Below are 24,007 nucleotides of genomic sequence, written 5' to 3'. Positions count from 1 at the left end.
GAGAAGATTATATCTTTGTGACTGTTACAATTAGCAATACCGTTTTTTTAATACAGTGATCCAAACAGATGTAGAAATACTGTTTCTTTGCTGTACTAAATGGAAGGAAAAACGTGAAAACTTGTGCCAGCAGCCATCATTTTTATCAGTCTCTTTCCCACTCGTCCTAACACTTCTGTACCTAAGCAGTTTGTTTCCACTAAAATTTGTCCTGCTGCTTTGCTAGTTTTCTAAATTAATCTTCTCATCTTTGGAATGATTTTTCACTCACTGTTTTCTTCTTTTCCCTACCAGTAACACAGTGTATACCACAGTAATGAGTGCTGCATTTCCAGAGAAGTACCAGACATGGATTAGAACTATGAAGTGAAGAGGTATAAGTAATGTGCTGGTACTCCTAGCTACTTGTACTTAAATAAAATTTCAACTGAAGGGTCATTGAGGGGCAAAGCACTGCAGTGGCATTCAAGTGACCTAGTCTGGATTCCTGATTCCCTTGGTTTGCTTATTGACCTTGGGTAAATACCTTCCCTAGTTGATTCAGAGATAGGAGTTAAGTATTGACTTTCTTTACAAAAACCTTGGAGATTGTTTGAGGAAAAGTACTTTATCAGAGGGGAAGGGGTAGGTGTGGTGAGCTACGGGTAGTTGTTGGCTATATGAACATTTTATCTATTATTTTTACCATTTCCACTACTGTGGTATATTTCACATGCCTTCCAGTGGCTGACTTTGACAGGAAGCCCTGCCAGTGGTGAACCCTAGCAGGTGAAGTCAGTGCACTTGGCACAAAGAAGAATCAAGCTTAGCTTGTAACAGCCCTTCATAACCAGCTGAACATTAGCATCCTCAGGTTTTGTCCAGTGGTCTTGCAGAAAAAGTTGAAGTGATTGAATTCCCACAGAGATTCAGGTGGTGGCTTTACTGTGCTCAAAGGAAAATATTAAGTTACAGACATTTCTATTCCAAGAAACTCTGGTTGTGTGTGGGGGCTTGGCAGGACCATAAGAAACTGCATTTCAGTTTGAATAGTTTTTTAAACCATTATTAGTATTATATTCATAGCAGTTAATATTGGACATTAGATTTTAGCAGGACTTTTAGAGATTCTAAAGTGTTCGTTTCTTTTTTACCTTCATACAAACCTATGCTCTCTTATTTACCTATGTATCTGTTTATTTCAGCAGACCAAACTGGTGAAAAGCTGAAGTTTTCCAAGACCAGCATAAGCTTTTAAAATCACATTCAAAAGCAGAACAGTTTTTTTGGCTTACTAATTGTGCAAACCATTCAGGAAATAATGACTTGTTAGTTCTTTGAAGTGTTGCAGATGATACTGTTAATGAACTGTAAAGGAAGATTGATTTTATTTTAATTATATTCATGTTCTAGCAGCTGTTGATGACTAAAAACTGTTTTTTTATTGTTTTTGGAAAGAGTTGTGCAATTTGATTGTACTCATGTACTTACTAATAAATAAAAACTAAATATATTTTGTGTGGGATGTAGGTCTGAACATAAATAAAAATACACAGCTGATTGCTTGATTTATGAAGACCTGTGGTGATAATACCACTGTCATCATCTGTTTCTGACTTGTATGGGGCCTGTGAATGTGAGCCCAGCAGGGTCAGGTGCTGTGCCAAGCAAGAATTGGCCTGAGTGCTGGGGAAGCTGGAAGAGTTAGAGAACAGGGTTGCTGCAGGTCGTGAGACTGTCTCAGCCTTTGTTCAGCTGCATCACTGTGGCCATCCTGTCCTGAGGCACTTCGTAGATCTTCCTCAAGACAAAAGTTACTGCATCAGCGCAAAGGAACATGACTACACGGTGTGAATACCACTGCAGGCAGTATCTTTCCTCTTCAGCTATGGTTCTCCAGTGCACAAGTTCTTCAGCTGTTTTTATTTGGCTTATGAAAGATGACTGAGAGGCATGTACTCCTAAGATGGTTCCCAGGTAATATGGAAAGCACTTGACTTATAGCAGTAGATAAGGTAGTGAACCATGAATAGAGATTTTCAGTCTGTCTAAGGACTGTATTTAGTATAAAGTGAGGAAATACGGCTGCTCATCAGAAATCAGGAGTTATTTAAGGAGATGTGATGATACAGACTTCTTCCTCACAATAGATGATAGAAGTTTGTGATGGAATAGTTGTGAGATTAGAAAATGGATTGTTTTCCTTTTTAATATTTGAAAGCTGTCTTCAATAGAAACTTTACAACTCCCTTTTCTAGTGCAGAGGTGGGTTTTTGTTTTGTTTTGCCTAGTTGTGCCATGACCGTGTACTGTGAATTAGGCACTTCTTGCAAGCACCCGAGAAATACAGGATTTAAGGAGTCAAGAGCAATGGATACCTTCACATAAAGCGCAGAGGTCTGGATCTTTACCAGACAAAATTCAGGGGAGTGCCTGTGAAAATTTTACCTAGGAGAAGAAGGTATGATCGTAGCACTAGGTGAGAGAGCCATTTCCAGATATGTGCAATGCCATCCACAGTGCTGGTGTGCCGGTTATGCAAACTGTTCCCGAGTGAGCCTTCTGGAGATGTGGTCCCTTTATCTCCTTGCGCTGAGTCTGGCTAAGTGTCGTAACCTACTTACCTGCATCCTCTACTTCTGCCTGGATAAATGAGCTGCCAGCTTTGCCTTGACCCAGTTTGTATAATGATGTTAGTAGTCATATACCAGAACTGATAAAGCTGAAAAATGGAGGTTTTCTGGAAGAGGATGTGAATAATGGAAGTTACAATATCTTTGAGATATCAGGATGACGTTGCTTTAATCCAGAGAGCAGACACTGACTCCTCATTCCACCAGGTTTTCCTTATGTAACTGCCACCCACAAGTAAAGGCAAAACAATCCTCACAGGAATAATTTTGCATAGCCTTCTTGACCTCAGTAGTGTTAGGCTGATTATCTTCTGCCAGCGGTGTGCCCAGATTCTCAGTCCTTTATAAAATGAATCAAACATGTTTGCTTCCAAGTGTACAAACAGATCTGGAGTGTGTAAATATTTGGTATCCATGAGTATTCAGCAAACAGTTGTCCACTCCTGTATTGTCTCTTCAGCTGATCAGAAAGTGGTAAGGCTCAGTCATAGAACATATTAGTGAAAAAAAAAATGTTTTTTGAATTTTAAGTGGGAGACTAGATTTGAAATAATCTATTTTGTTTTCCTTTTGTTCCTTTAAAATATTTTCTGAAAGCCTTGCATTTTATCAGTTTATAAACAAACATTCAGACACTCTGCCAATAAAATGAAGCCTTTATGCCTATATAGATATAGGTATATGTATTTTGCTAAGCAGAAGGATATGTATAACTTTCTGGTCTTAGTTTAATTACATGCTAAAAAATATAAACGAAGTGTTAACATATATTACAAACAAGATAATCTGTGAAACGTGTTGAACTTCTTTTGTCTAAGAATTGAAATCTGATAAAAATGCAGAAAGGTTTTTAAACAGTTTAAATAAAACAATGCTGGATATATAAGGAAACAATAAATGTAGTACTGGTTGTTTTGAGAGAGGTGTTTTTTTTTTGTGGGATCTGGTTTGTTCTTTAAAAAAAGAAGGATCATTTATAGTTATTGGAATTGCTCACTGGTCATCCTTCTCTTTGACGTTTCATCCGCTTTGTGTGTTCACATTTTAGAGACTGGGAAATAAAACAGTTTTTCTGCTTTCTCAAGCCCCATCAGCTTCATGACTTAGAATTGATAAGTAATTAACAAGAACTAAGTTACGTTATCCTTGCTTTGTCCATTCTTTTGTTTCTGCAGTCCAAATTCCCTAGCTATAAAGCCCCAAATATTTTTCAGTCCACCATAGGGACCAGGTGAAATGTTTATTTCTTTTCTCTTTGAGAAATTTGCATTTAACAAAAGGGAACTTGAAGCTGTTTACAAACTGGTCCTTTTAAGATGAGAGAAGCCAATGTACCATCTTTCTCATTCCTAATCCTCTTCAGTAATCCTAATCCATTTCAGACCTGTAACCTTTCTTAAGCATCACATGGGAGAGGATTCTTAAGGCTGCTCAGAACTGTGCAGTAAGTAAATCGAAGGGTCTGTGCTTGTTGCAGAGCAGTGCATATTTTGTGTGCTGCAGGTGCTGAAAGCAATGGCAATTTCTGCTGCATGCCCAAGAGAACAGCCTACTTGATCATTTAGATCTCAGGAGGAGTTTCTAAATCTGTAATCAAGTAAATCACTTCAGAGATTACTGATCACTTTGGGTACTGAACGCTGGTTATATAAGCAAACAAACAAATATTTAAGAAGTGGAGAGCTTCTTTTGTGTTTATTTTAATAAATCCTTAAGCTAGAAATTGGTGGCAAGGTAAGTTTTATTTTTCTTTTCTCTGCAACTGTTTTGTCTTCAGTAGTTACTTGGCAAGGTGAAATGTCCTTTCCATAGATCACTTTTTCTAAGTGAAATTCTCCTTTTTGGCACTGCAGTAACTGTGCAGGTGCAGAGTTCAGTGCATGTGTAAAATTAACCACGTTTCACTGTCTTGTTTCCAGCTATGAGCAAAGCTTAGTCTGTCGTACACGTGGAGCAGGGGTATTTACTCTAGGAGGGAAAGGAAGGATCATCACTTTCCCTGGTGCTAGCAAGCATTTTTATTATTGTTAAAATTATTTTCTACACGTTGCTGTTTTTCTACTAGCAGAACTTAAAATTACTTTCAAGTTTGCATCTCTCACTGTTTTCTTCCTAGTAAACAGTCTGTTTTATCCTCTCTTTGCCTTCTAGATTCTGTTCATCTCTTCCCTTGGTCATCCAAATGTCTGTAAAATTTACAAGCTAGTGGGGATTCTGTTGTGCATATGACATGTGAATGTGTTGTCTTTCTTAGGAAGCGCATCGTTTTAGAGTTAACTTTGCATGGCGGAGTAGTTTGTTGCTCCTTTCAGGACTTTGATTCAAGTAGGTAGAGCCCCAAATTCTGCACAGATCTGTAATCTGGACGAGCTCAGTGATGTGACACAGTGTAGAATTTGATTCAAAATGGTGTCACGGGTTTTCATTTTGTAAGAGTTGATACTTGCAGTAAGCGTGGAAATTTACCTAGGCTTTTGTTGTTGCTGTTTTGGAGTGTTTGTTTTCTTTCTTTCTTTCCTTCCTTCTTTCTTGTTGATGCAGAGGGACTTATACAAGTTTTCCTTTATCGGATTTTATGTGTTATTTTATCATGGGGTAGTATTAAACAGATCAGCAGCCTGTGTTGCAAAAGGAAGTATGTTAGCCCGTATCTGGGGAGGTGTATGTGGAGTATGACTGTAGAAGTTTCTTCTGCCTTTCAACACCAACTGGTGAACAGGGAATATGCATCAATATATGTTTGTGGTCTTCTGCTGAGGCACCGAGCTTTATTGATCTGTGAGTTGCCTATATCTATGTGCAGCTCTTGAGTCTATGCTTTGTTCAGTGGTGTTTTTGGTGAGAAAGGAGTAGGCAGCCAGTTGTTTCACAAATGCGCTGTTTTACCTCAGCTAGTTGTTTAATACAGCCCGTATTTGAGGTAATGCCACCATTGAACTTCATCATGTCATTCGGGATGCATCCTTATGGACTCCTACACTGCAACTTTTCCTTGCAAACAGGGTTTTAGGTATGGGGGGGTTGCATTTCACTGTGGGATGGATGAGGAAGGATCAGAGGTGCTGAGCGGTTGGGTTAGCTCTATTTCTTCCTCACTCAACCCACCCTTGAAGCACGTATCATTCCTTTGGATTCTCTGGTTTATTGCTTTGCACGCCTTTGCTCAGGCTGTGGCCCTCAGAAGAATCTGTTGGTAACAAAAAGTTTGCAGCTGCAGGAATTGCTTGGGAGAGACCTGTTAACCAGATCAGAGATGTAGGTAAGTGCTAATGCCTGTGCTTGCTCTCTGCAGGTGTGCCTAGGGTATGCTAACACAGACTACCCCTCTGTACAGATGGCCAAAATTCACATTTAAAGTAGAGCTGTCCAAACAACAAATGCTTGTGGTTTTGTTGTTGTTGTTGTTTTTTGTGTTTTTTTTTTTCTTCAGGGGAAAAGTTTTATTTTGTTTTTCCAGAAGTGATCTCAAATCCAAGATCATGTTTTATCAAAACATGTAGGTAGTACCCCTGAACACCCTGTAGGCAAGCAAGGTACCTATCTGTACCTGAGCACACATTTAAAATACGTTCTTTGGTTTTTAAAACTCATCTGGCAGTGTTCTAGTTCCTGAAAAAGGATTTTTTTCTCATGCTAGCTGGCATTTTTAAAGGTATCTTTAAAAGTGCTCACCTCTTCTGAAAAGTTGAAACATCCAGCTTTCTTTGAGGCTGGTAGTATCAGGTTTTGAAGCTAGGTAGGTAGGCTGTGTTGACCTCTGCTGTGGAGGAGCAGCTGTCCGCACTAGCCATGCTTCAGAGTTTTTTCTTGGGCCTGGCTTGAATCTGCTCCAGTGGACTGAGCTCCTATTTAGTAGCCAGATTGTGTCCTCTGGTGTCTTTCATCTGAAAGGAGCCTGTGTCATGCTGTTTCGGACTGCTCTGCCAGGTGTACCAGAACACACTAAGTGGAGGTGATTGGGGATGTCTGCTTCTAAAGCAAGCTGCTGATACAGAATGGATCATTCCTATCATTGCTTCTCTGGGGAGCTAATACTTGGTGAAATCTTCAGGTATTTCTCTTTGAGAAGACATCTTTATGTGAAAATCCATATAGAAATTATAAGTCTACACACAGAGTTTCTGAACTTGAAAATCTGTTTTTCCTGAAATGGGATTTTCCCTGTATAGGAGGTGACAAGTAAGAGCCTTACATGATAGAGATTCTGATTTTTTTCCTGTGCAATTGTCCATTTAAGTAGTTAATAATTTGAAAAGTTGTCGGTGTACCTGCATTATGAAAAAAAGACTATAAAGCACCAGATGTATTTTGGCATAATTTGCAGTGATTTCAGGCCACTTTTGACACTGATATGCAATAATGTTGTTAGACTAAAACTAGAGTGGCTGGTATTTTGTTAAGGACATTGTAAATTATCTTCCTGTTGCATCATCCAGTTAATGTGAAGATGCCTTTATGCATTTCAGCATTCTGGGCAAGATAAAGAATTTCAGCATTTCTTTTATCTAGAAACTTTCTGCGCTGATGTTTTGTTTAGCATGGATCATCCCCCTGAGCAAGCACCGTGCACAAGTACCTTATACAACACTGGACACGTTCCTTCAATTAGCCTTTCTGCAGATCTGTAGGCAAAAGGGCTGCAGGAGGTGAGAGAAGGGAAGGGCTTTTCCCTGCCCTGCTGAGAAGAAGTGCCTCTGCTGTCCTGACCCTTCAAAACCCTTTAAAATTTTGTGCTAGCACCAGACCTAATATCATTAAAGACGATTTTTTCCTTCCTTTCCTTTTTCAGTTTTCTCCCTCTCTCCAGTTCTGGGGCAGAATAAAAATCTTTATAAATCTTATGTGATACAGCCTGGGACTACTGTGGCAGTTGTCCATGGAGTTTTATTTTTCCGACATTTTTTACTTCCCTCAGAGGAAATGTGTCTGACAACAAAAGGCATTCTGATTGTCCTCAAAGTGAGAAGTTTCAGAATTTGACTTATTCTTGAAACAGGATCCTTTTGCTCTGAACAGAGTTTTCTGCAGCAGTGAGGTGAACAAAAGTCTGGCTGTCCTGTCCTTTTATACTGGCCAGGATCTGAGCAATTGATGGCATAATACACCCCCACACTCAAGCAGATCCATGAGGTGAAGAAAAGCAGTATTTATTTCACAAAGCTGATTATTTTCTTATGATAGCTAATTGTTATTTTAGACTTATCTCCCCTCTAGCTGTGGAACCGCAAATAGATTTAAATACCATATATATGTTTGTCCCTCGTAATGAGAGTTATCCTTCAGAGATGGTATATGCATAAATATATTTGCATATTCTGAGTGTTACTGAATCAACTTAATCACTTTAATGCTTCCAGATCAGTATAAAAAATCTTGATTTTTTGCTATATTGCAAATGCCTCAAATATACAGTCATGTAGTATTTTAGCACCTTTTACTTCATCTGGGTGCTTCAGCTGTGTGTGAGTAATGGGGGTGGTAGCATGAGGATTTGGAGCTGTGGTCTGCTCTTAATGCTCAATCAAGCATATTTTACTGTACCATTTGAAATGAAGGTTCACATCAAAGAGCCATATTGCTAAAAGTATAGGAGTCTAAAATTAGGTATATGAAATATTGTGTGAGTACCTGAATGCCTGGTTTATATATCTACTGTACAATTACAGTACCTAGATATGTAATCTCTGATATTTTTATCCAATTGGCAAAGGTGCTGGAATTATTCCTGTTCATATAGCTGAAATTGTAAACAGCAAGACAGAAGTCCTCATCTCAGACTGTCTAGAAGACAATAAAGTAGTTTGAGGAATGTGGTAGTAGAAGATGTATTTGGGCACAAGACAGGACATCTGCTTGTTGATCTTAATAAGTGTTAATATATTTAATTATAGACTCAGCACTGTGGGGCATGTTGCAGCAGTTTTGATTCTGATCGAATGCTTTCCTGCATCTCTCGCATGGTTTTGATGATACTGGGCCAGTCGGCAGCATTCTAGTACTGGTTGGAAAACATGGGAACTGGTAGTTCTGTAAATGCCAACTACAAGTACTCGCTGCAGAAGTCTGAAAATGGTGAGTGATTCTTTGAAATGTAATCTTTTCCTGTCTGCTCCTGCACATGCTGTTGGAAGGTTGTGGTGGATGGGCTTCTTTTCTACGTTACTCCTTTTTCTTGATAGTACTGAGGTGAGGTTATATCTTTCAGTCATGTGCTATGATGAGGAATTTCAGATGTCATGCAGAACACCAACATTAGACTTAGAAAATAACAGCTTTCTAGACCCAGGATTAGATTAAAATCAATCAAAATCTGACCAGAAGTGAAGCAGCAATAAGCAGTTCTGTTGGAATCCAGATTAATTAATCAATTTCTGGCTAATTTGTGTGTGTTGGAACCTCATGTGCTGACAGGGTGAAAGATGAAAACACCCTGCTGCTTCTGGTGGGCTTTCTCTTCAAAGACTGTGTTAGGGATGTAAGACTGATAAAGCAGAAACATTAGCAAAGCCAAAATAAACGTGGTTCTAAAGAAGGAAAGATGCTGTGGTTAAGAAAAACTAAAAACCAAAGCATGAAGAAAAAAAGAAAAAGACTAATTTTCTGTGTTGTTTCATTCAGTCGTCAACAGTAGCAGAACAGCAGTATGTTACAAACTATTTGCAAATGTTTTGAAAGCAAAACCAGCGATTGCTTTTAGAAATTAGGAGAGTGGAGATACTGTTGTGACTCAGCATTATGTGTTCGTAATTTTTGTTTATTAAAAATTTCCACCTTTTCTTTAAGTTAGAGTTGTCTTCTGCCAGTAGCACCAGAGAACCAAGGAGTTTCTCAGGAAGTTCAGGGTGATTTTATGACAGGGGCTTTTTCATAACATAGAACACATAACATAAAACTAGTTACTGATTTGAAACCCTCCATTAAATCTGATACCTCATCAACAATTTCCAATGGCAGTAAAGTCTTTGTCAATTTCTTGCCTCTCATTTTTTAAATCCTTCAGATCTGGTGATCTGCAGAAGTGGAGCTAGCTGCTCAGGAGTTTCCAACGTAACCACTGGCCACCTGAGGCTGAAGCTCTGCACAAGTTGTGATGAGGGAGCAGGCCAGACCTTCAGCTGGTACCAGCTGGCACAGAGCAGGGCTGTGCTGACAGGGCATCAGCTGCCTCTGTCTGCTGTGGGGCCTCTGGTTCTCTTGCCTAGGTTGTGGAGAAGTGGTAGAAAACACCCATGGTGTAAATGTTGCCATTTCCCTGCACAGATGTGCAACTTAATCTTCATTAAATAAACCTGTATGATGGGGAGAACTTGGGCTGCATAAGTATCTGCCAGGTTAAAGAGAATGTTTTCTGGCTTGTATTCTAATTAATTAGAAGTTAAAATGTAGATAAAAATAATTTCTTATGATAGGCTTTCCATTTCTTAGAACAAGGTCTCCTTTTTTTTGTTGGAGCTGTTGTTAAAATCAGCTTGTAGCTATCCACTTGTATTTCTGCAGTGCCTTCTCAGGAAATCATACTTTGCTGGCACTTGTTTTGCAAGAGACCTGAGACTTGTGGGACGCTCACTTTCAGGCAATTGGTTTGGTTATAAATGGTTGCAGAGTATGAAGGCAGTATTTGTTCACAGCTGATACTACAGCAGTGTAGTGAACTACACTGCTGGCATGAACAGGCAGGTGTAGCTGAGTTTGGGTGCTGCCACTTTGGCACACATGCAGTAGCTTATGTGTCGATGTATGATTCAGTTTACTTCTTGGATCCTCATAAAATGTGGATAAATCTCTTTCTCTTCCTTTTTTATTATTTTTTTTTCTAAACTAGTACAAACACTCCCAGATGCAACTCACCCAGGTAAGCTGGTAAATTAGAGTACCTGGCTTTTTCAGTTGCAGAGTCAGTCTATGTAAAAGTAGTATTAAAAAAAATAAATTATGCCTTGGCCATCTGGAGCTTAAAATGCTGTGGATGGTGGTATATGTGCTCAGTGTGTGCTTGGTGACCAATCTTTCATTGATTTTATTTATTTAATCTGTAAAAGGATCTGGTTTTCATTGGTATATGTGCAGTATAATAGCTATACATTTCTTCTTGGGATTCACTTGAAGTGTATCTGGCTCCTGCTGCAGTAATTGGATGTTATATCTGCTGTTAGGGGAATGCAACATGTTCAGAAGTTATTTATTTTAGAGTGATTGGGACTGTGATTCTGGCTACATGCCAGCCAAATTGCTGCACAGGGAGTAAGGCAGCTAGTGTGAAAGATATAAAAGAGGCTTGAAGAAGTAGCATCGGGTGCACAAAGGCAGAAAACAAAGTCAGCTTTTTAAAACTTTCTCATAGCCCAGCAGATCTGAAAGCGTTTTCTCAGCAAGATATAAGGCCCAGGCAAAGTCTAACATAAGTTATTCTCAAATTAAGGGTAACCAATCTTACCTTCTTGCCCATGACTTCACTGTGACTCGATTCCCTGTCTGCTCAACAGCAATAGCTCTTCCGTGCTCTGCACCTCCTGGTGGTTTTACAGTAAAATAGATTAGAAGGATTATTATTTTCAATACATAAGCCATTGGAATATCTTCTTTACCTAAAGGTCAAGTAGTGTTTCCTGCTGAAGTACATCAGGCTTTTACATAATTAATACAAGCTAATTGAATTAATATGATCTCTTTGTCTCTTGCCAGCACTTAGCAGCCTTTGGGGTAGGGGTGGGGGGGATTTTCCTTTTAATCAAGCTTTTTCATTCCACACACCCAATTAATTGCTCTGCCTGCTCTGGTGAACATAGCAGCGCTCTCTCACAAACCATATGCCAAGGGAACACAAGCTTCTGCAGCAGGGCTAACTCTCTCATCTTCATTTGAATTTGGGGCCAGCCTCTAGATAGAGCAGTTGTCCCTCTCCCAGCTGAAGCTGACGCAGAGAAGTGCTTTTAGAAAATGTTTTAAACACAGGACTCTGGGAGTGAACAGAAAGAGCACTGAGCCTAATAAAAAGAGAGAGACCAAGTAGCAGAGCTGGTTGGCAAGGTGATATAAAGTAACCAGGCAGTCCAAATGGGGTCAAGACCAGCTAAGGAGGATGTAAGAGTTTCCAGGGGTACATAAAGTTCTGCTGCAGAATTTGAAAAAGTAAATGGAAAACTGTACCACTGTGCTTTATTTTAAAGTACACTGCTTTATCTTAAATCACTGGATCTGGGGAAATACAGAGGAATTATGATGTTTTGAACACCAGGCCATGTGGCCATCATTTGGAGGGAAGAGCCTGGTGCCAGTGCTCGCTGTAGATTGAGAGACCTGTGAATTCCTGGCATTTCCCTCCTTCTGCATCATTAAGTTGATGAAGGGTTGTTTCCCTCTTTCCACTGCATGTGTTATTTCAGTCCAAGATAACAACACCTTAACATTTACACTAGAACAAATCACACATGAAGTTTGCCCAGAACTACAGAAGCTGAGGTATGTATTTGGCATAAAGGAAGGGAGATAAAACCTGTATTTTTGAGGTTCTGTAGACCTCAGTCTCTTGTTTTCCCTCATAACATCTTGTGTGGCCTCAGTTAAATGTCTGGTTTCCTGAAGCCCCAGTACCTAGACTGTAAAGGGGACATGAAAATGATGAAGGCGGATGGAAAGGGATGAAATTGTGCTGTAACACTGAAGAATTTGTTTGGACCTTTAGGCCCCAATAAGTTGTTACCACAGATGCTGAAGAGATGGCACTGATGGTGAGAAGCTCTTGAGAGCAGAGTCAGATCACCTCTTGCAACAGGGTGAAAAGAAGTGGGTGTTCTGTTATTCCTAATATTTAGGCACGAGAACACCTTTTCCGAAAACTTGCTCTTGGAAGAGAAAGCTCCCTCTTGAGTTTTCAGGGTTGGGAAAGGAGAAGAAGAGGGATATCTCAGCTGCTGTGGCCACTGCAGCTCACCAGGCTGTTTCTGTTTTTGTCCCCTAGCTTTCAAGGCAGCTGTTTTGATCCAAAGGTGGTACCGGCGCTATGTTGCTCGGCTGGAAATGCGCCGACGTTGCACTTGGAGAATCTTTCAATCCATTGAGTATGCCTGTGAGCAAGATCAGATCAAGGTAAGGTGCTAAGGAAAAGAGTGAGTGGGAAGAGATATCCTCTTTTGGTGATTTTGGTACTGGCTGAAGCTTAACTCCTAGCTTTCTGTCTGAATGCAGCCTCTCTGTGCTGAAGCTAGCTAATGGTACACTATTTTTAGGGCAGAAGCAGGCAGCTTCTTCCTCTGTGGGTGTGTAAGATGTATCATGATTTTTAGGACCCTAATTTATGGAGGGAGAGAAATAAGCCTCTGCCTGAAGGTTTGCAAGGACTGATGCTGTAAAGTGGTAGTAGTAGAGTAGCCTGGGGAGGAAAGAACATCGTGTAGTAGGGCGTAACCTTGTGCCTCCATGTGTCAGGAACTTTACAACTTTGTGTTAAATTTAGAGAGGGTTGTTATTTGTGAGTGTGGGGTTTTATTTGTTTGGGTTTTGGTTTTGATTTAATGAACTCTTGTCTCCTTTGGAGCCTAGTCCCTCTTCCCTCTTGGAGAACATTGTGGCCTGCCATTATTTGCCATTCTGGGAGGCAGGGCCCCTTCTGCGAATTTTCAAACAGGAGGATGCTTTCTCTGCCACAGATGCATTTGTTTCTGTCTACTGTCTAGTAAGCCTGCAAGTGCTTTGCTGGACCAAAGACTGGGTTTCCTGATGCTTTTCTGCCTATCAATTTCCTGCATGCTTGTGTGTGTGATGAAATGCTAAGAAATGAACCTTGAAATAAAGTTATAAGGAGCATTTAACATCATCAGCCCTTTCCTGAGTCTGAATTCAAGAGGCAATCCTTGTTTTGTTTGAACTTTGCTTGATGCTGTCTTATATGGTTGCCTTGCTGTTGAGCAGGGAGAGGGCTTATGGGTGTTCTGTCTGTATGGCTGAAGGGAAAGCTACTACTTTTACTTAATTACAAGAAATATCAAACCAAATAAGTACAGTCTGATTTGTTGTACATGCCAGAAAATGTGAGAAGGGCATGGGCAGGTAATACTTGTAAAAAGGTCTTGTCAACTTCCCACTCTACATAATTTCCAGTGGGCATTGGGGATGTTCCAGGGTGAATGATGATGGGCTTTGTCTCTTCTTGCAGCTTCACAACTTCTTCAGCTACCTCATGGACCACTTCACACCAAGCAGCAGTAAAGAGAGTAAGTTTGTGCGTGTCTTTTGTAGACTCCCTACAAATTTGAATAGGGACTGAATTACAAGGAGAATGTAAGAGCTGTGCAAGGAATGTGGGGTAATTCCTACTCCTTAGGAGCTAGAAGGGGGAATAAAACCTCAGCATGTTTTCTAAGAGCACTATTAGAAATCTGCCCTTTTTTCAGTCATCCCTGGTAACCAGCGCTCTGCAGAGTCCATTTCTGAAGCTACAGAGGATCCATCTCTAGGGAACCAGAGATGCTTCAGATTATCTACATTATTTAGTTTCTCACCTATAATGGTGGGGGGAAAGAAGTGCAGTGGGAACCAATAGGGTATCTTTCTGAACCTGCAGAGAGCACTGTATATTATCTTAGCGCTGGGAGCTTGCTAATGAATTTAGGTCTGAAATCTGGTTATAAGATGTTACAGCAATTAAAAAAAAAAAAAGTGCAAAACTGAGAATGTGGGTGCAGGCTTAGAAAAAAACAGTGTAACATAGGAGACAGCTCCTCATTATAATTTTGCATGCTTTTTGCTCTTGCCTAAAGAAACAGCTTTTCCTTAACAAAAAAACAAGAATGGTGTATTAACTTTTTCTTGTCTCTTTCTTTTTTAAAATAAACAATCCAACCAACCAACCTGTCATCCAGGGGATTTTATCAGTCGCATGTTCATAAGTGGGGAAAGCTTCAAAGAGGCAGAGCTGGAAAAGTACTGCGACTATGAATCCATGGAGGTGCCAGCCTCCTACACTGGACCCCATCTCTCTTTCCCCCTCCTTCCTGACCATGCGACTGCCTTGCTGGAAGCTTTCAAACAGAAACAAGTAAGGATCCCAAAAAGAACCACGCTTTCCCCTTCTGCATATAGAGGTGTGGGACAGATGATTTGTTTTTAGACTTCCTAGCAACTAAACTAATTTGAATATGAGCAGCTGGCAAGCTGTTAAAGAAAGTGGGTAGAACTGATCTGGTAGGTATTTCCCAGGGCAAACTTTCTTCTTTTCAGAAAACACAGCTCTAACAAAAACACAATTTTTTTGTAGTTAATGTGCCAGTGCTAACCTTAATTTCATTTCAAAATGGAAAAGAAAAAAATACAACAGTCCATGTTGAAACATTATTTTGTCATTTTTTGTTGCAATGCCCAAGTGGAAAGAAGTGATCAAAATTATGTTTTGTGCCATGCATATCCAATTCATGGGGAAAAAATAGATTTTAAATCTAAGATAGAATTGTGGGGGTTCTTTTTTTTTTTATTATTAGGAAGTCCATTACCAATTCAGCGAACCTAATCAGTGGAGTCCTTGTACAACTGTTTTGCTTCCATCCCTCAGACGAGGTGCTGAACAGCAAAATAGGTCAAAACCTTCCTTCCCCAAACAAATCCAGACTTGTAAAGCAAAGCGTCTAGAGCCCTGACTAACGTTAAATTCTTCCTCACTGGCTTCTAGGGAACATATTAATGCAGGTTACATGGCAGGTCAGAATCTGGCCTTATGTGGAGAATGCAAAGAAAGACGCAGAAGATGGCAGCTTCTTACCTGTGATGCCAGGCTGGAGCTTCTGCTCTAGGGGATGGTGTTGCATAGCGGATATAGTTTTGACCACAGGGCTTTGCTGCCAGCTGTGCTGATGCCAAGGCAGTGCTGCTTTGGACAAGTCTCTTCCATTCTGCTTTTGTCTTGTGCTGTCTTGTTTGCAAGCCTGTAGGTCAGCTCTGACTGTTGTGATGGGTCCTTGGCGCCTTTGCAGGCAGCTGGGTTGCTGCTCAGAGCTTTAATTCCTTCGCTTTCTCCTAGTAGCAGCTCCACGCTCGCTATGTCTTAAACCTTCTGCATGAGACCAGGAAGCACCTTAAGCAGTTGCCAAACATCAGTCATGTCTCCACCTGCTACAGCGAGGAGGTCACCGTGTGCGGTACGTCTTGGTGGGAGGGCACTGCACAGTCTTTGGAGGGAGAGTGCTTAGGTGGAAGGGATGGAAAAGATACAAATTGGTACTGTTCAAATTACCTTATGGTGCTGTATTTGAGCTGCTGTCGAGACTGGCCTTAACATTGGTGGGAGCAATTCTCCAATGTGGCCTCATTTCTGCTTGGTCTGGAAGAGGATGGTTTGATAATTGCCCCTTGATGGCAGCGTTTAGCTTGCCATACCCTGCTGTAGCAGCAGTGTTGTCATGGCGATTATAAAAATACATAGAGAAGAGGAGGTATGAAAGGAGAGGATAAGGATATACATTTGTCTTAGCATAAAATGAGGGGTGCTGATGATAGCCCGTGGTTGTTACAATTGTTATACATTACCACAAAAATTTAGATTTTTTTTTCAACTGGATTCAAGTTTGCCTTTGTTCTGTAACCCAGAACTTGGGATCCCTGTTCTAAAGCACAGAAACTGCACCCAGTCAAGGACTGGCCTCAAGGCTCATTTATTGTCCTGCTCTGTGCCCTGGAATTATTTAAGCAACCAAGTCCTGGAGCTGTTTTGGTTAAGTCTTCATAATTGGCAAGTGTGTGCATTCAGATCCAGGATACTCACACATCTTTGAGTTGTATCAGATAAATTTGAAAGAGACAAAACTTTTCAGCGTTATTTTCCTGCTCTAAGGCTTATGTTAAAACTTTGAGATATTTCTGAAAACCATGTGTTATGCACAGAATTTTGTGTGCAGTCAATAACACATTAAATGAAAATTTCGTTTGATTATTTTGTATGCAAACCTTTCTCCTGTGTAATGATCAAAGTCAATTTCTTGTGCCATCTTGTGTCATCATAAGAGAGATGCACAAAGCTTCTGAAGCAGTTTGTTCTCACTCAGACTTCAGCTCAAGCCTTTATATCATGTCCTTTTGCTCTGGGCATGCTGCCTCAGTGTCAGGAATGTATTACTTTACTCTGGACCTTGAACTTCCTTTATAGAGATACTTTATAGAAAGTTATTTATTGGTGTCTTTTAAAGTTAAAAGTAAGCATACTGTGACTTGTCTTTTTGTGCCTGTTAGGAGATTTGCATGGCCAGCTGGATGACTTGTTCCTCATATTTTATAAGGTAGGCTCCATACTTGGTGAGACTGCCCAGGCATTGTAAGAGGTATCACATGGGTCATGCTGAGAAGCATTTCCAAAACTGGGCCCTTGAGATGTAATTGTCCAGCTATTTTCATCAGTTTTAAATGGCTTCACAAAGCAAAAGCTTATTCTCTTGCTGACTTTTAAATCTGTAAGAACTGTTATGGTAGACATGTACATTTGGCAGGTGCTAATGGATATTTTTGTAAGTCCTGACACCAATGGCTCCAACTCCTGACTCCGTTTTCACTTCCCAGTGCATTTACCACTGGGAGCCTACAGGATAAAAATAAGAGTTAGGATCTATTGTAGAAGGTGACTTGGGGTAAAAGTGAGCATGCAGCTAGTGGGGAGGTATATTTGAGTGTCACGGGGAGGCCTCTCTAGTAACATCTACCTGTCCCTTGTTTTTTGCAGAATGGCCTTCCTTCCCCTTCCAAGTCCTACGTGTTCAATGGGGACTTTGTAGACAGAGGCAAACAGTCCCTTGAGATCCTTATCATCCTCTTTACCTTCCTCTTGATCTATCCAAAAGAGGTTCATCTCAACCGTGGGAACCATGAAGATCACATGGTCAACTTACGGTATGGGTTCTGTGTGGGGCTGATCACAATGTCAGTGGCATCGCTGCAAAATCTCACTGAACTTCCTTTCTTCTGTTCCTACAGGTATGGTTTCGCCAAGGAAGTCATGCAGAAATACAAGGTAGGAACATGTTTGTGTCTCCTTCAGCACATGAGACACAGGCTTTGAAGGTTCAGTGCTTCATCTTTTCCTTTCTGCCCTGTCCTCCCAGGTGCATGGGAAGAAAATCTTGAAGATGATTCAGAATGTCTTCTGCTGGCTCCCCCTGGCCACCCTGATTGATCAGAAAGTCCTCATTATACATGGAGGCGTCTCTGATACCACTGACCTGGACATGCTGGAGAAAATTCAAAGGAACAAAGTAGGTTTTATTTCCTCGAGACAACAGTGTTGCTGATTTATGGTTGGAGAGCTTACTCCTGTGTGTCAGCTTGGCTGTTGACAAATGTAAAGGATGATCTTCCTAGCCAAAAAGTGTGTTTAGGTACAGGCTCAGGGTGCACTGCTTTGGTTTAATAGGATGCGTGCAGGAGGTGTGAAAGGAAAAGGAGTTTTCGATTTCTGGAACCCGAGAGGATCGGTTTAAGCCAGCTAACTGGTGGACAATGGCATTGGGTAAACAGATGTGCTGGTGCTGACAGTAAAATCATAGCAACGACAGGATTTTGTCCTATAGTTCTTTAGCTTGTTTAGCTTTTTTTTTTTTTCCCCCCCACTATTTCTAGAGGGATTGTGACAAATCATTAACTTGGGTCTGCCTCTCTTTAGTTGACAAATACTACTTCCCTTCACCAGATCTAATGACAAGCACCTGCTTTAGCGATTGGTCTTTCCCTCATTCTGCTGCCTAGTTCCCATTGCAGATTAAATCCATGTAATCTGTCTTTCATGAGTGTCTGAGCAGTACAAAGTCAATGAAGAAGAGATGGATCCGTCATCAGGATGGATGTGCGGCCCCAGCTGTAAACCAAGAGTGGAACATCTGAGAGGGTGGCACTAGTAACCTCCTACCATTAAACACCAAAGGCAATTGACTTTCAGAGGCCTGTGTCACTTGACAGATTTCCAGTGGGAGATGTTAGAGCTAGATCCAGCTTTCCAAGCGGTTTGACCATCTGTTTCCTTTCCTACCTCTTTCAGTTTATTTCTGTCTTGAGAGGGAAGAAAAGGAAGGAGTCAAACAGAAATGTGGAAATACGGGAGGTAAACGGGGAGAACAACGCAGAGGCTGACCCTGCAGGGAACGACGCACTGCCCAGTTTACCCTTGCAGCCCCGACCAGCGCAGGCTCCCAGCATGGCCAACAGGCTGGAGTTCTCCAGGTGGGTCCGGCAGACGGTGCAGGAGCAAATCGAGTGGTGCCGCCGGCTGGTGGACATCAGTGAGTCGGAGGACGAGGAGCCCACCTACTCCAGCATGGTCTCCTTAACGGATTTGGATGCACCGTGCTGGACTCGCCAGGAAGAGTGGAAGCAGGTGAGCGGTGTAAACGGGGCCCTGGCTTTGGTAGGTGCCTTCCACGGCTTTGTTCTCTGTTCTTACAAGGAATCTTGCTATAAGATGTGTGGGTCAGTGCCCAGACCTCTCTGCAGAGATATTTTTGCTGCTCTGTAAAGTGGATTTAAGGAGAAAGTCAATGCAGAGGTGCCAGAGGAGGACTGGTGCTCGCTGTGTTCTGCTGGTGCCTTTCTCTTAGTCTTGCAAGTCAGGCTCTTCACTGGGCTTTTGGCTTTCTGCACTCAAGGCTCTGTCCCAGCATCTGCCACCAGCACAGCATCTGTTGGATAAATCAAACTGCTGCTCAGGCACAGCGTGGGGTCACAGTTTTTTTTGATTCACTGCAGGGGAGAGAAATAATAGGTGACTGACTGTAGAGCCCAGTGTTTATATCCCTTGCTGTGTGCATGGGGTATCTGAGGTCAGCTCTGCAGCTAATGAATGAGCGTGTCGTTTGCTGATGAGGGAGTTGTGATCTTGGATGCTAGGAGCACTAAGAGTACTAATGGGCTTCTGGTTTTATCCAGGCTGTGCGGTAAAATCACTAGGTGAATCGGAGCCTGGAAACTTGATTTCCTCTTTCTGTTGGATCAGTCTCTTTGTGAGCCTGAGTGCTGTGAAACCATCGTTCCTTACCACACGCTGCCCCTGACATCCTGGCATCACACACCTTATCAGCGTAAAGCTGTATATTGAGGTCAGGGTTAAAGAGATTAAACTTTAATCCTTGCAGTGGGTTACTGAGTCAGCACTTATATTAGTGGAGGCTGCTGAACATCCTGACCAGGAAGCAAAGGAGTTTAACACTAAGTCCACTCATGGCCCCAGGATCTGCCAGGCATTCTTGCTCTGGGACATGTTTTGGGCTCGAGGAAGACAGGAAAGGCTTTTTGAAATCTAGCGGGATCAAAGGGAAAGCTTCTTTCAGGCCTGATTTATGAACACCTCTCTCTCCCAGGCACTTTTGAGTGTGGCTGTAGCTCCAGGCAGTGTTGTCACCTCTGTGGTGGCTTACATCTGTGAGAGTCCTGCGAAGCAATAAGGAGGTTCAGCTGGGATTCAGAAACATCTCCGCATTACACTAACAGAAGTCCAGGCATGCAGAGATGGTGCTGTACTTGCTTAGTTGATGGGTGGTGGTTGACAAATACACATTATTCAGTGAACTTTTCCAATCCTTTCAGATTTTGGACATTCTCTGGAGTGACCCCATGCCTCAGGAGGGCTGCAGAGAAAATAAGGTGCGAGGTGGTGGCTGCTACTTTGGGCCTGACGTGACAGCGAAGATCCTTGAGAAGTACAACTTGCAGTTCCTCATCCGCTCCCACGAGTGCAAGCAAGAGGGCTATGAGTTCTGTCACAACCGCAAGGTTGGTGAGGGGCATGCTGTGAGGATGCTTGGGTTTCCATCCTGCCAGGGCAGGGTTTCTGAGGTGTTTCATCTCAGCTCTTCATTTCTTCCAGTAGGGTTTTGTTAAATACATACAAAATCTTTGAGAGGCCGTATCAGGAGTTACTGAAATGTGCTCCCAGCTGAGATGTGAGGTCAGGGTAGTCTGAAGTCAGTCTCTCTGTCAGGGGGACTGTTATGCAGGCAAAACACCTTCCTCTGCGTTGTAGCTGGGAAAAGATCTGAACCCATTTGTGCTATTGCCCCTGCTTAAAGCAGCTGTTAGTGAAGATGAAATATAAAAGCAGCATTAAATAAGCTGATGCAGCAAAATTTGGCTCTCAGAAGATCCAGGGTGACTTCAATGATCTCAGCTGAGGCACCTGGACTCTGCTCAATGCAGTGGAAATTTGTCAGGAGTGCAGAGAAATCGCAGAACTCCAGCACACGGCCAGAACCACGCAAGGCCAGTGTCACAGGATCACAGGATCACAGGTTTGTAGGGGTTGGAAGGGACCTCAAGAGATCACAGAATCACACAGAATCACAGAATTTCTAGGTTGGAAGAGACCTCAAGATCATCGAGTACAACCTCTGACCTAACGCTAACAGTCCCCACTAAACCATATCCCTAAGCTCTACATCTAAATGTCTTTTAAAGACTTCCAGGGATGGTGACTCCACCACCTCCCTGGGCAGCCTGTTCCAGTGCCTAACAACCCTTTCAGTAAAGAAGTTCTTCCTAATATCATCGGGTCCAACCCCCCTGCCAAAGCAGGGATAGGACCTGACCGCATCAGCGTCACCCTCGAGGAACTCTCACCTCACTTTTCTTTTTCTGTGTAAAACATTTTACTTTCACCATCTGTTGACTCCAGATGGGATGGGAGTTTTCACTGATGCATATATAATGGAGAATACATGTACTGACTGTAAATGCCTCTCTTTTTTGGGGTTAGGTACTGACCATATTTTCAGCCTCAAACTACTATGAGATCGGCAGCAACAGGGGAGCCTACGTGAAGCTGGGGCCGGACCTGGTCCCTCATTTTGTTCAATACCAAGCCAATAAGACAGCCCACACTCTCACCATGACCCAAAGGCAAGGCTGAATATTTGTTGCTGAGTATTCACCAAGCCAAAATTCCCAAAGGGAAAACTTTGGGAGCTTTGAGAAAGTTTGGCTGCAGAGCTGAACTTTCACAGCTTGATTTACCAAATAAATAGCCCTAAAGGAGGATTCAAGCTTTGAGCAGAAATTACTGAGTGAGGTTCAGGGGGACAAGGAGGAAGCTTACAAGAGCAGAAAGGGGTTTTTCATTACTGGCTGCTGATTTTCCAGCTTCTCTTTCCAATGCCATGTTTCAATTTGTGACCCTTTGTTGCTTCACAAATTGCACAGCTGTTAAAAGCCTCTGTGACTGGCATGGTAGAACCATTGAAACAAAAATGGGTAAACAAAAATGGGTAAACACAAACTGCAGAAGTTCTCTGGGATGGATTGTTTTTCCCTGTACCTGAGCTGACTGCTGACAGCTTGTAGAGGAAGGGCAACAGTTTCTGTGCTATGGCAGGGATTCACTGGATCAGTTGGGGGAAATACTGCTCCAGACACGTGCAGGGCAGTTGTGCGAGGGTCTGGGCAATCCACGGACAATGCAGAGGACTGCAAACATTCTTCTCTCTTTCCTGCATCCTTCAGAATCAGCAGAGTAGAGGAGTCAGCCTTTCGAGCCTTGCGGGAGAAGCTGTTTGCTCACACCTCCGCTCTCATCAGCGCATTCAAGGCATACGATAAGGACAATACAGGTAAATTTGAGCCACGAGCTGCTAAAATAATCCCCTGGTGGGATGGGGTTGTAGAGGCTAAGTTGGGTGCACGTCATAATCCTCAGGCTGCTTTTGTGCCAGCTAGGAGAGCTCTGCTGGTCAGGCAACTGAGTCATGGTGCTGTGGAGATCTCTCTGCATGTGCTTGGGGGGAAACAGGGACAGGGCAGTCAGCAGAACAACTTCGTTGTGGGTGTACCTTCCCTAGCAGCAAATCATTCAAAAAAGTCCAGTTTAGCTGTTAGAGCAGCTGATAACCTTGGGGCTTTTCTATGTTCCTGGGCCACCGAGGAACAACTAGTGGAATTGCACAGCTCATAAGCTGCAGGGCACACATGGCTGTCAGTCACAAATTTATAAAGAAATATCCAGTCAGTGTGTCTTCTCAGTGTTCAGAGGTTTGCAGTCCCACTGATTTGTTACGGTGGTCAAAAGCTGGCTGAGGCTGGAGGGGACAGCATGTGCTTGTGCCCTGCAGCGGCTGTTGCAGGCTGATGTCTGCATGGCCATGTAGGGTTTTTACCTATACCCAGGTGCTCAAGTGTACCATGGAGAAATGGAGCCATTGCTGGCAGTAGCACAGTAGCTGAGGATTTCTACTTTTAGAGCCAGCTGCGCTGCGGCTTGGTGTAAGGGATCTTCTGGAGGTGGCCCTGTGCAGCAGCTAAAGGTGACAGTGGTGGAGCAGGTGAAACAAGCAACACTCCAGCCATCTTTATGTGCTTTCAGTCACCAGCCTCGCAGTGGTCTCCATGGCTTTCTCTTCTCCTTACAGGAAGGATCACGCTGAGCAACTGGGCAACGGCAGTAGAGTCAGTCTTGCACCTGGGACTGCCGTGGCGAATGCTGCGACCGCAGCTGGTGCGCACCACAGCGGATGGCATGCTGGAGTACAAGTCCTGGCTTGATGATTTAGCCATGGAGCAGCGGAGCCAAGAGGTAAGGACTCATGTCTGTCAAAGCGTGCTGCAGAGCACCTCACAAGGTCTCAGTGTGGGACAGGCAAGAAAGGTTCCTGTAACGCAGAGCTGCACAGATGGTCCAGCCATCACAAACCCAGTTCATGAGTGCAATGTTCTGTGCACTGCTGGCTAACTCTTGAACGCAGCAGCTATTTTTATTTATGGGAGGGTCTGCAGTAACTGCTCAGAGAAAACAGAGCTGTTGGAATGGGTAGAAAGAGTGTCCATGTTGTCTTTCAGCGCATCCAGTCGAGCTTGTTGGAAGTCATTTATCGGAACAGATCCAACTTGGAGACCATATTCAGGATCATTGACAGAGATCATTCAGGTAAGGAGGGGTGCAGGGGGTGCTGGTCACTGTGTTGTGTTCCATTCTACTTTAGGTCTTCTTTATTATCTTCAAAGGCATTTATTTACTGGTTTAGGGTACACATCACCTTCCTTCCTACACTGTTTTTTTTGGTTCTGGCAAGTTGTATTATGTCTCTTTGCTGCTTCTAAGTTGCATTTTATCCACTGTTCTTCACACTAGGAAGTTGAGTTGCAGCATGTGAAAGTCATTCCCTTCCTTTAGGGTAAGCAGGTAGTGAATCTGAGCAGGCATACATCCCTGCACAGAGAGTAGGAGCTGGCAGCGTGGTGCTAAGGTGGCTGTGCCTTTTTGCCCTGCAGGTCTCATCTCATTTGAGGAATTCCACCAAACCTGGAAGCTGTTCAGCTCCCACATGAACATTGAACTCACAGACGACGGCATCAATGACTTAGTTCGCAGCATTGACTTCAATAAAGATGGAAACATCGACTTCAACGAGTTCCTTGAAGCCTTCCGCCTTGTCAAACAGACACAGTAG

General features: G+C 42.5%; 2 protein-coding genes and 1 long non-coding RNA gene across 4 annotated transcripts in view; 2 read left to right on the top strand and 1 right to left on the bottom strand.

Moving 5' to 3' along the window:
- Window positions 1-1,492, top strand: part of NAAA (N-acylethanolamine acid amidase) — an 11,119-nt gene extending 9,627 nt beyond the window's left edge. The window contains exon 10 of the mRNA XM_068679292.1: window positions 295-1,492. Coding sequence (XP_068535393.1) covers window positions 295-370 — 76 coding nt within the window. The 3' untranslated portion in view covers window positions 371-1,492. The remainder of the gene's footprint in view (window positions 1-294) is intronic.
- Window positions 1-17,698, bottom strand: part of LOC137855170 (uncharacterized) — a 26,555-nt gene extending 8,857 nt beyond the window's left edge. Inside the window, exons 1-3 of the long non-coding RNA XR_011095557.1 lie at window positions 17,477-17,698; window positions 15,364-15,785; window positions 11,047-11,122 (exon numbers count right to left, since the gene is read on the bottom strand). This is a non-coding gene — a long non-coding RNA (uncharacterized lncRNA). The remainder of the gene's footprint in view (window positions 1-11,046; window positions 11,123-15,363; window positions 15,786-17,476) is intronic.
- On the top strand, window positions 8,213-24,007 carry PPEF2 (protein phosphatase with EF-hand domain 2). Of its 2 annotated transcripts, XM_068679259.1 has the most exons (16): window positions 8,213-8,684; window positions 12,571-12,698; window positions 13,765-13,822; window positions 14,471-14,646; window positions 15,625-15,739; window positions 16,827-16,873; window positions 17,311-17,477; window positions 17,562-17,598; window positions 17,690-17,839; window positions 18,619-18,954; window positions 20,160-20,345; window positions 21,325-21,467; window positions 22,068-22,174; window positions 22,970-23,133; window positions 23,397-23,484; window positions 23,829-24,007. In XM_068679259.1, the coding sequence occupies exons 1-16, from the start codon at window positions 8,624-8,626 to the stop codon at window positions 24,005-24,007; spliced, it is 2,142 nt and encodes a 713-aa protein (XP_068535360.1). In that variant the 5' UTR covers window positions 8,213-8,623. The 2 variants fall into 2 exon arrangements, with proteins under 2 accessions (XP_068535360.1, XP_068535359.1); XM_068679258.1 differs by having other exon boundaries at window positions 17,311-17,598.

The sequence above is a fragment of the Anas acuta genome, chromosome 4 (assembly GCF_963932015.1).
Source record: "Anas acuta chromosome 4, bAnaAcu1.1, whole genome shotgun sequence".
In the NCBI taxonomy this organism is placed as follows: Eukaryota; Metazoa; Chordata; class Aves; order Anseriformes; family Anatidae; genus Anas; species Anas acuta.
This window is presented reverse-complemented; position numbering and strand designations above follow the sequence as displayed.

What these genes read in the sequence shown, in the direction of transcription:
- PPEF2 (XM_068679258.1), top strand. Translation starts at nt 8,624, where the DNA reads ATGGGAACTGGTAGTTCTGTAAATGCCAACTACAAGTACTCGCTGCAG. An exon ending in GCCAGGAAGAGTGGAAGCAG is followed by an intron (nt 18,955 to 20,159) that starts GTGAGCGGTGTA and finishes CAATCCTTTCAG; the next exon opens with ATTTTGGACATTCTCTGGAG. An exon ending in ATACGATAAGGACAATACAG is followed by an intron (nt 22,175 to 22,969) that starts GTAAATTTGAGC and finishes TTCTCCTTACAG; the next exon opens with GAAGGATCACGCTGAGCAAC.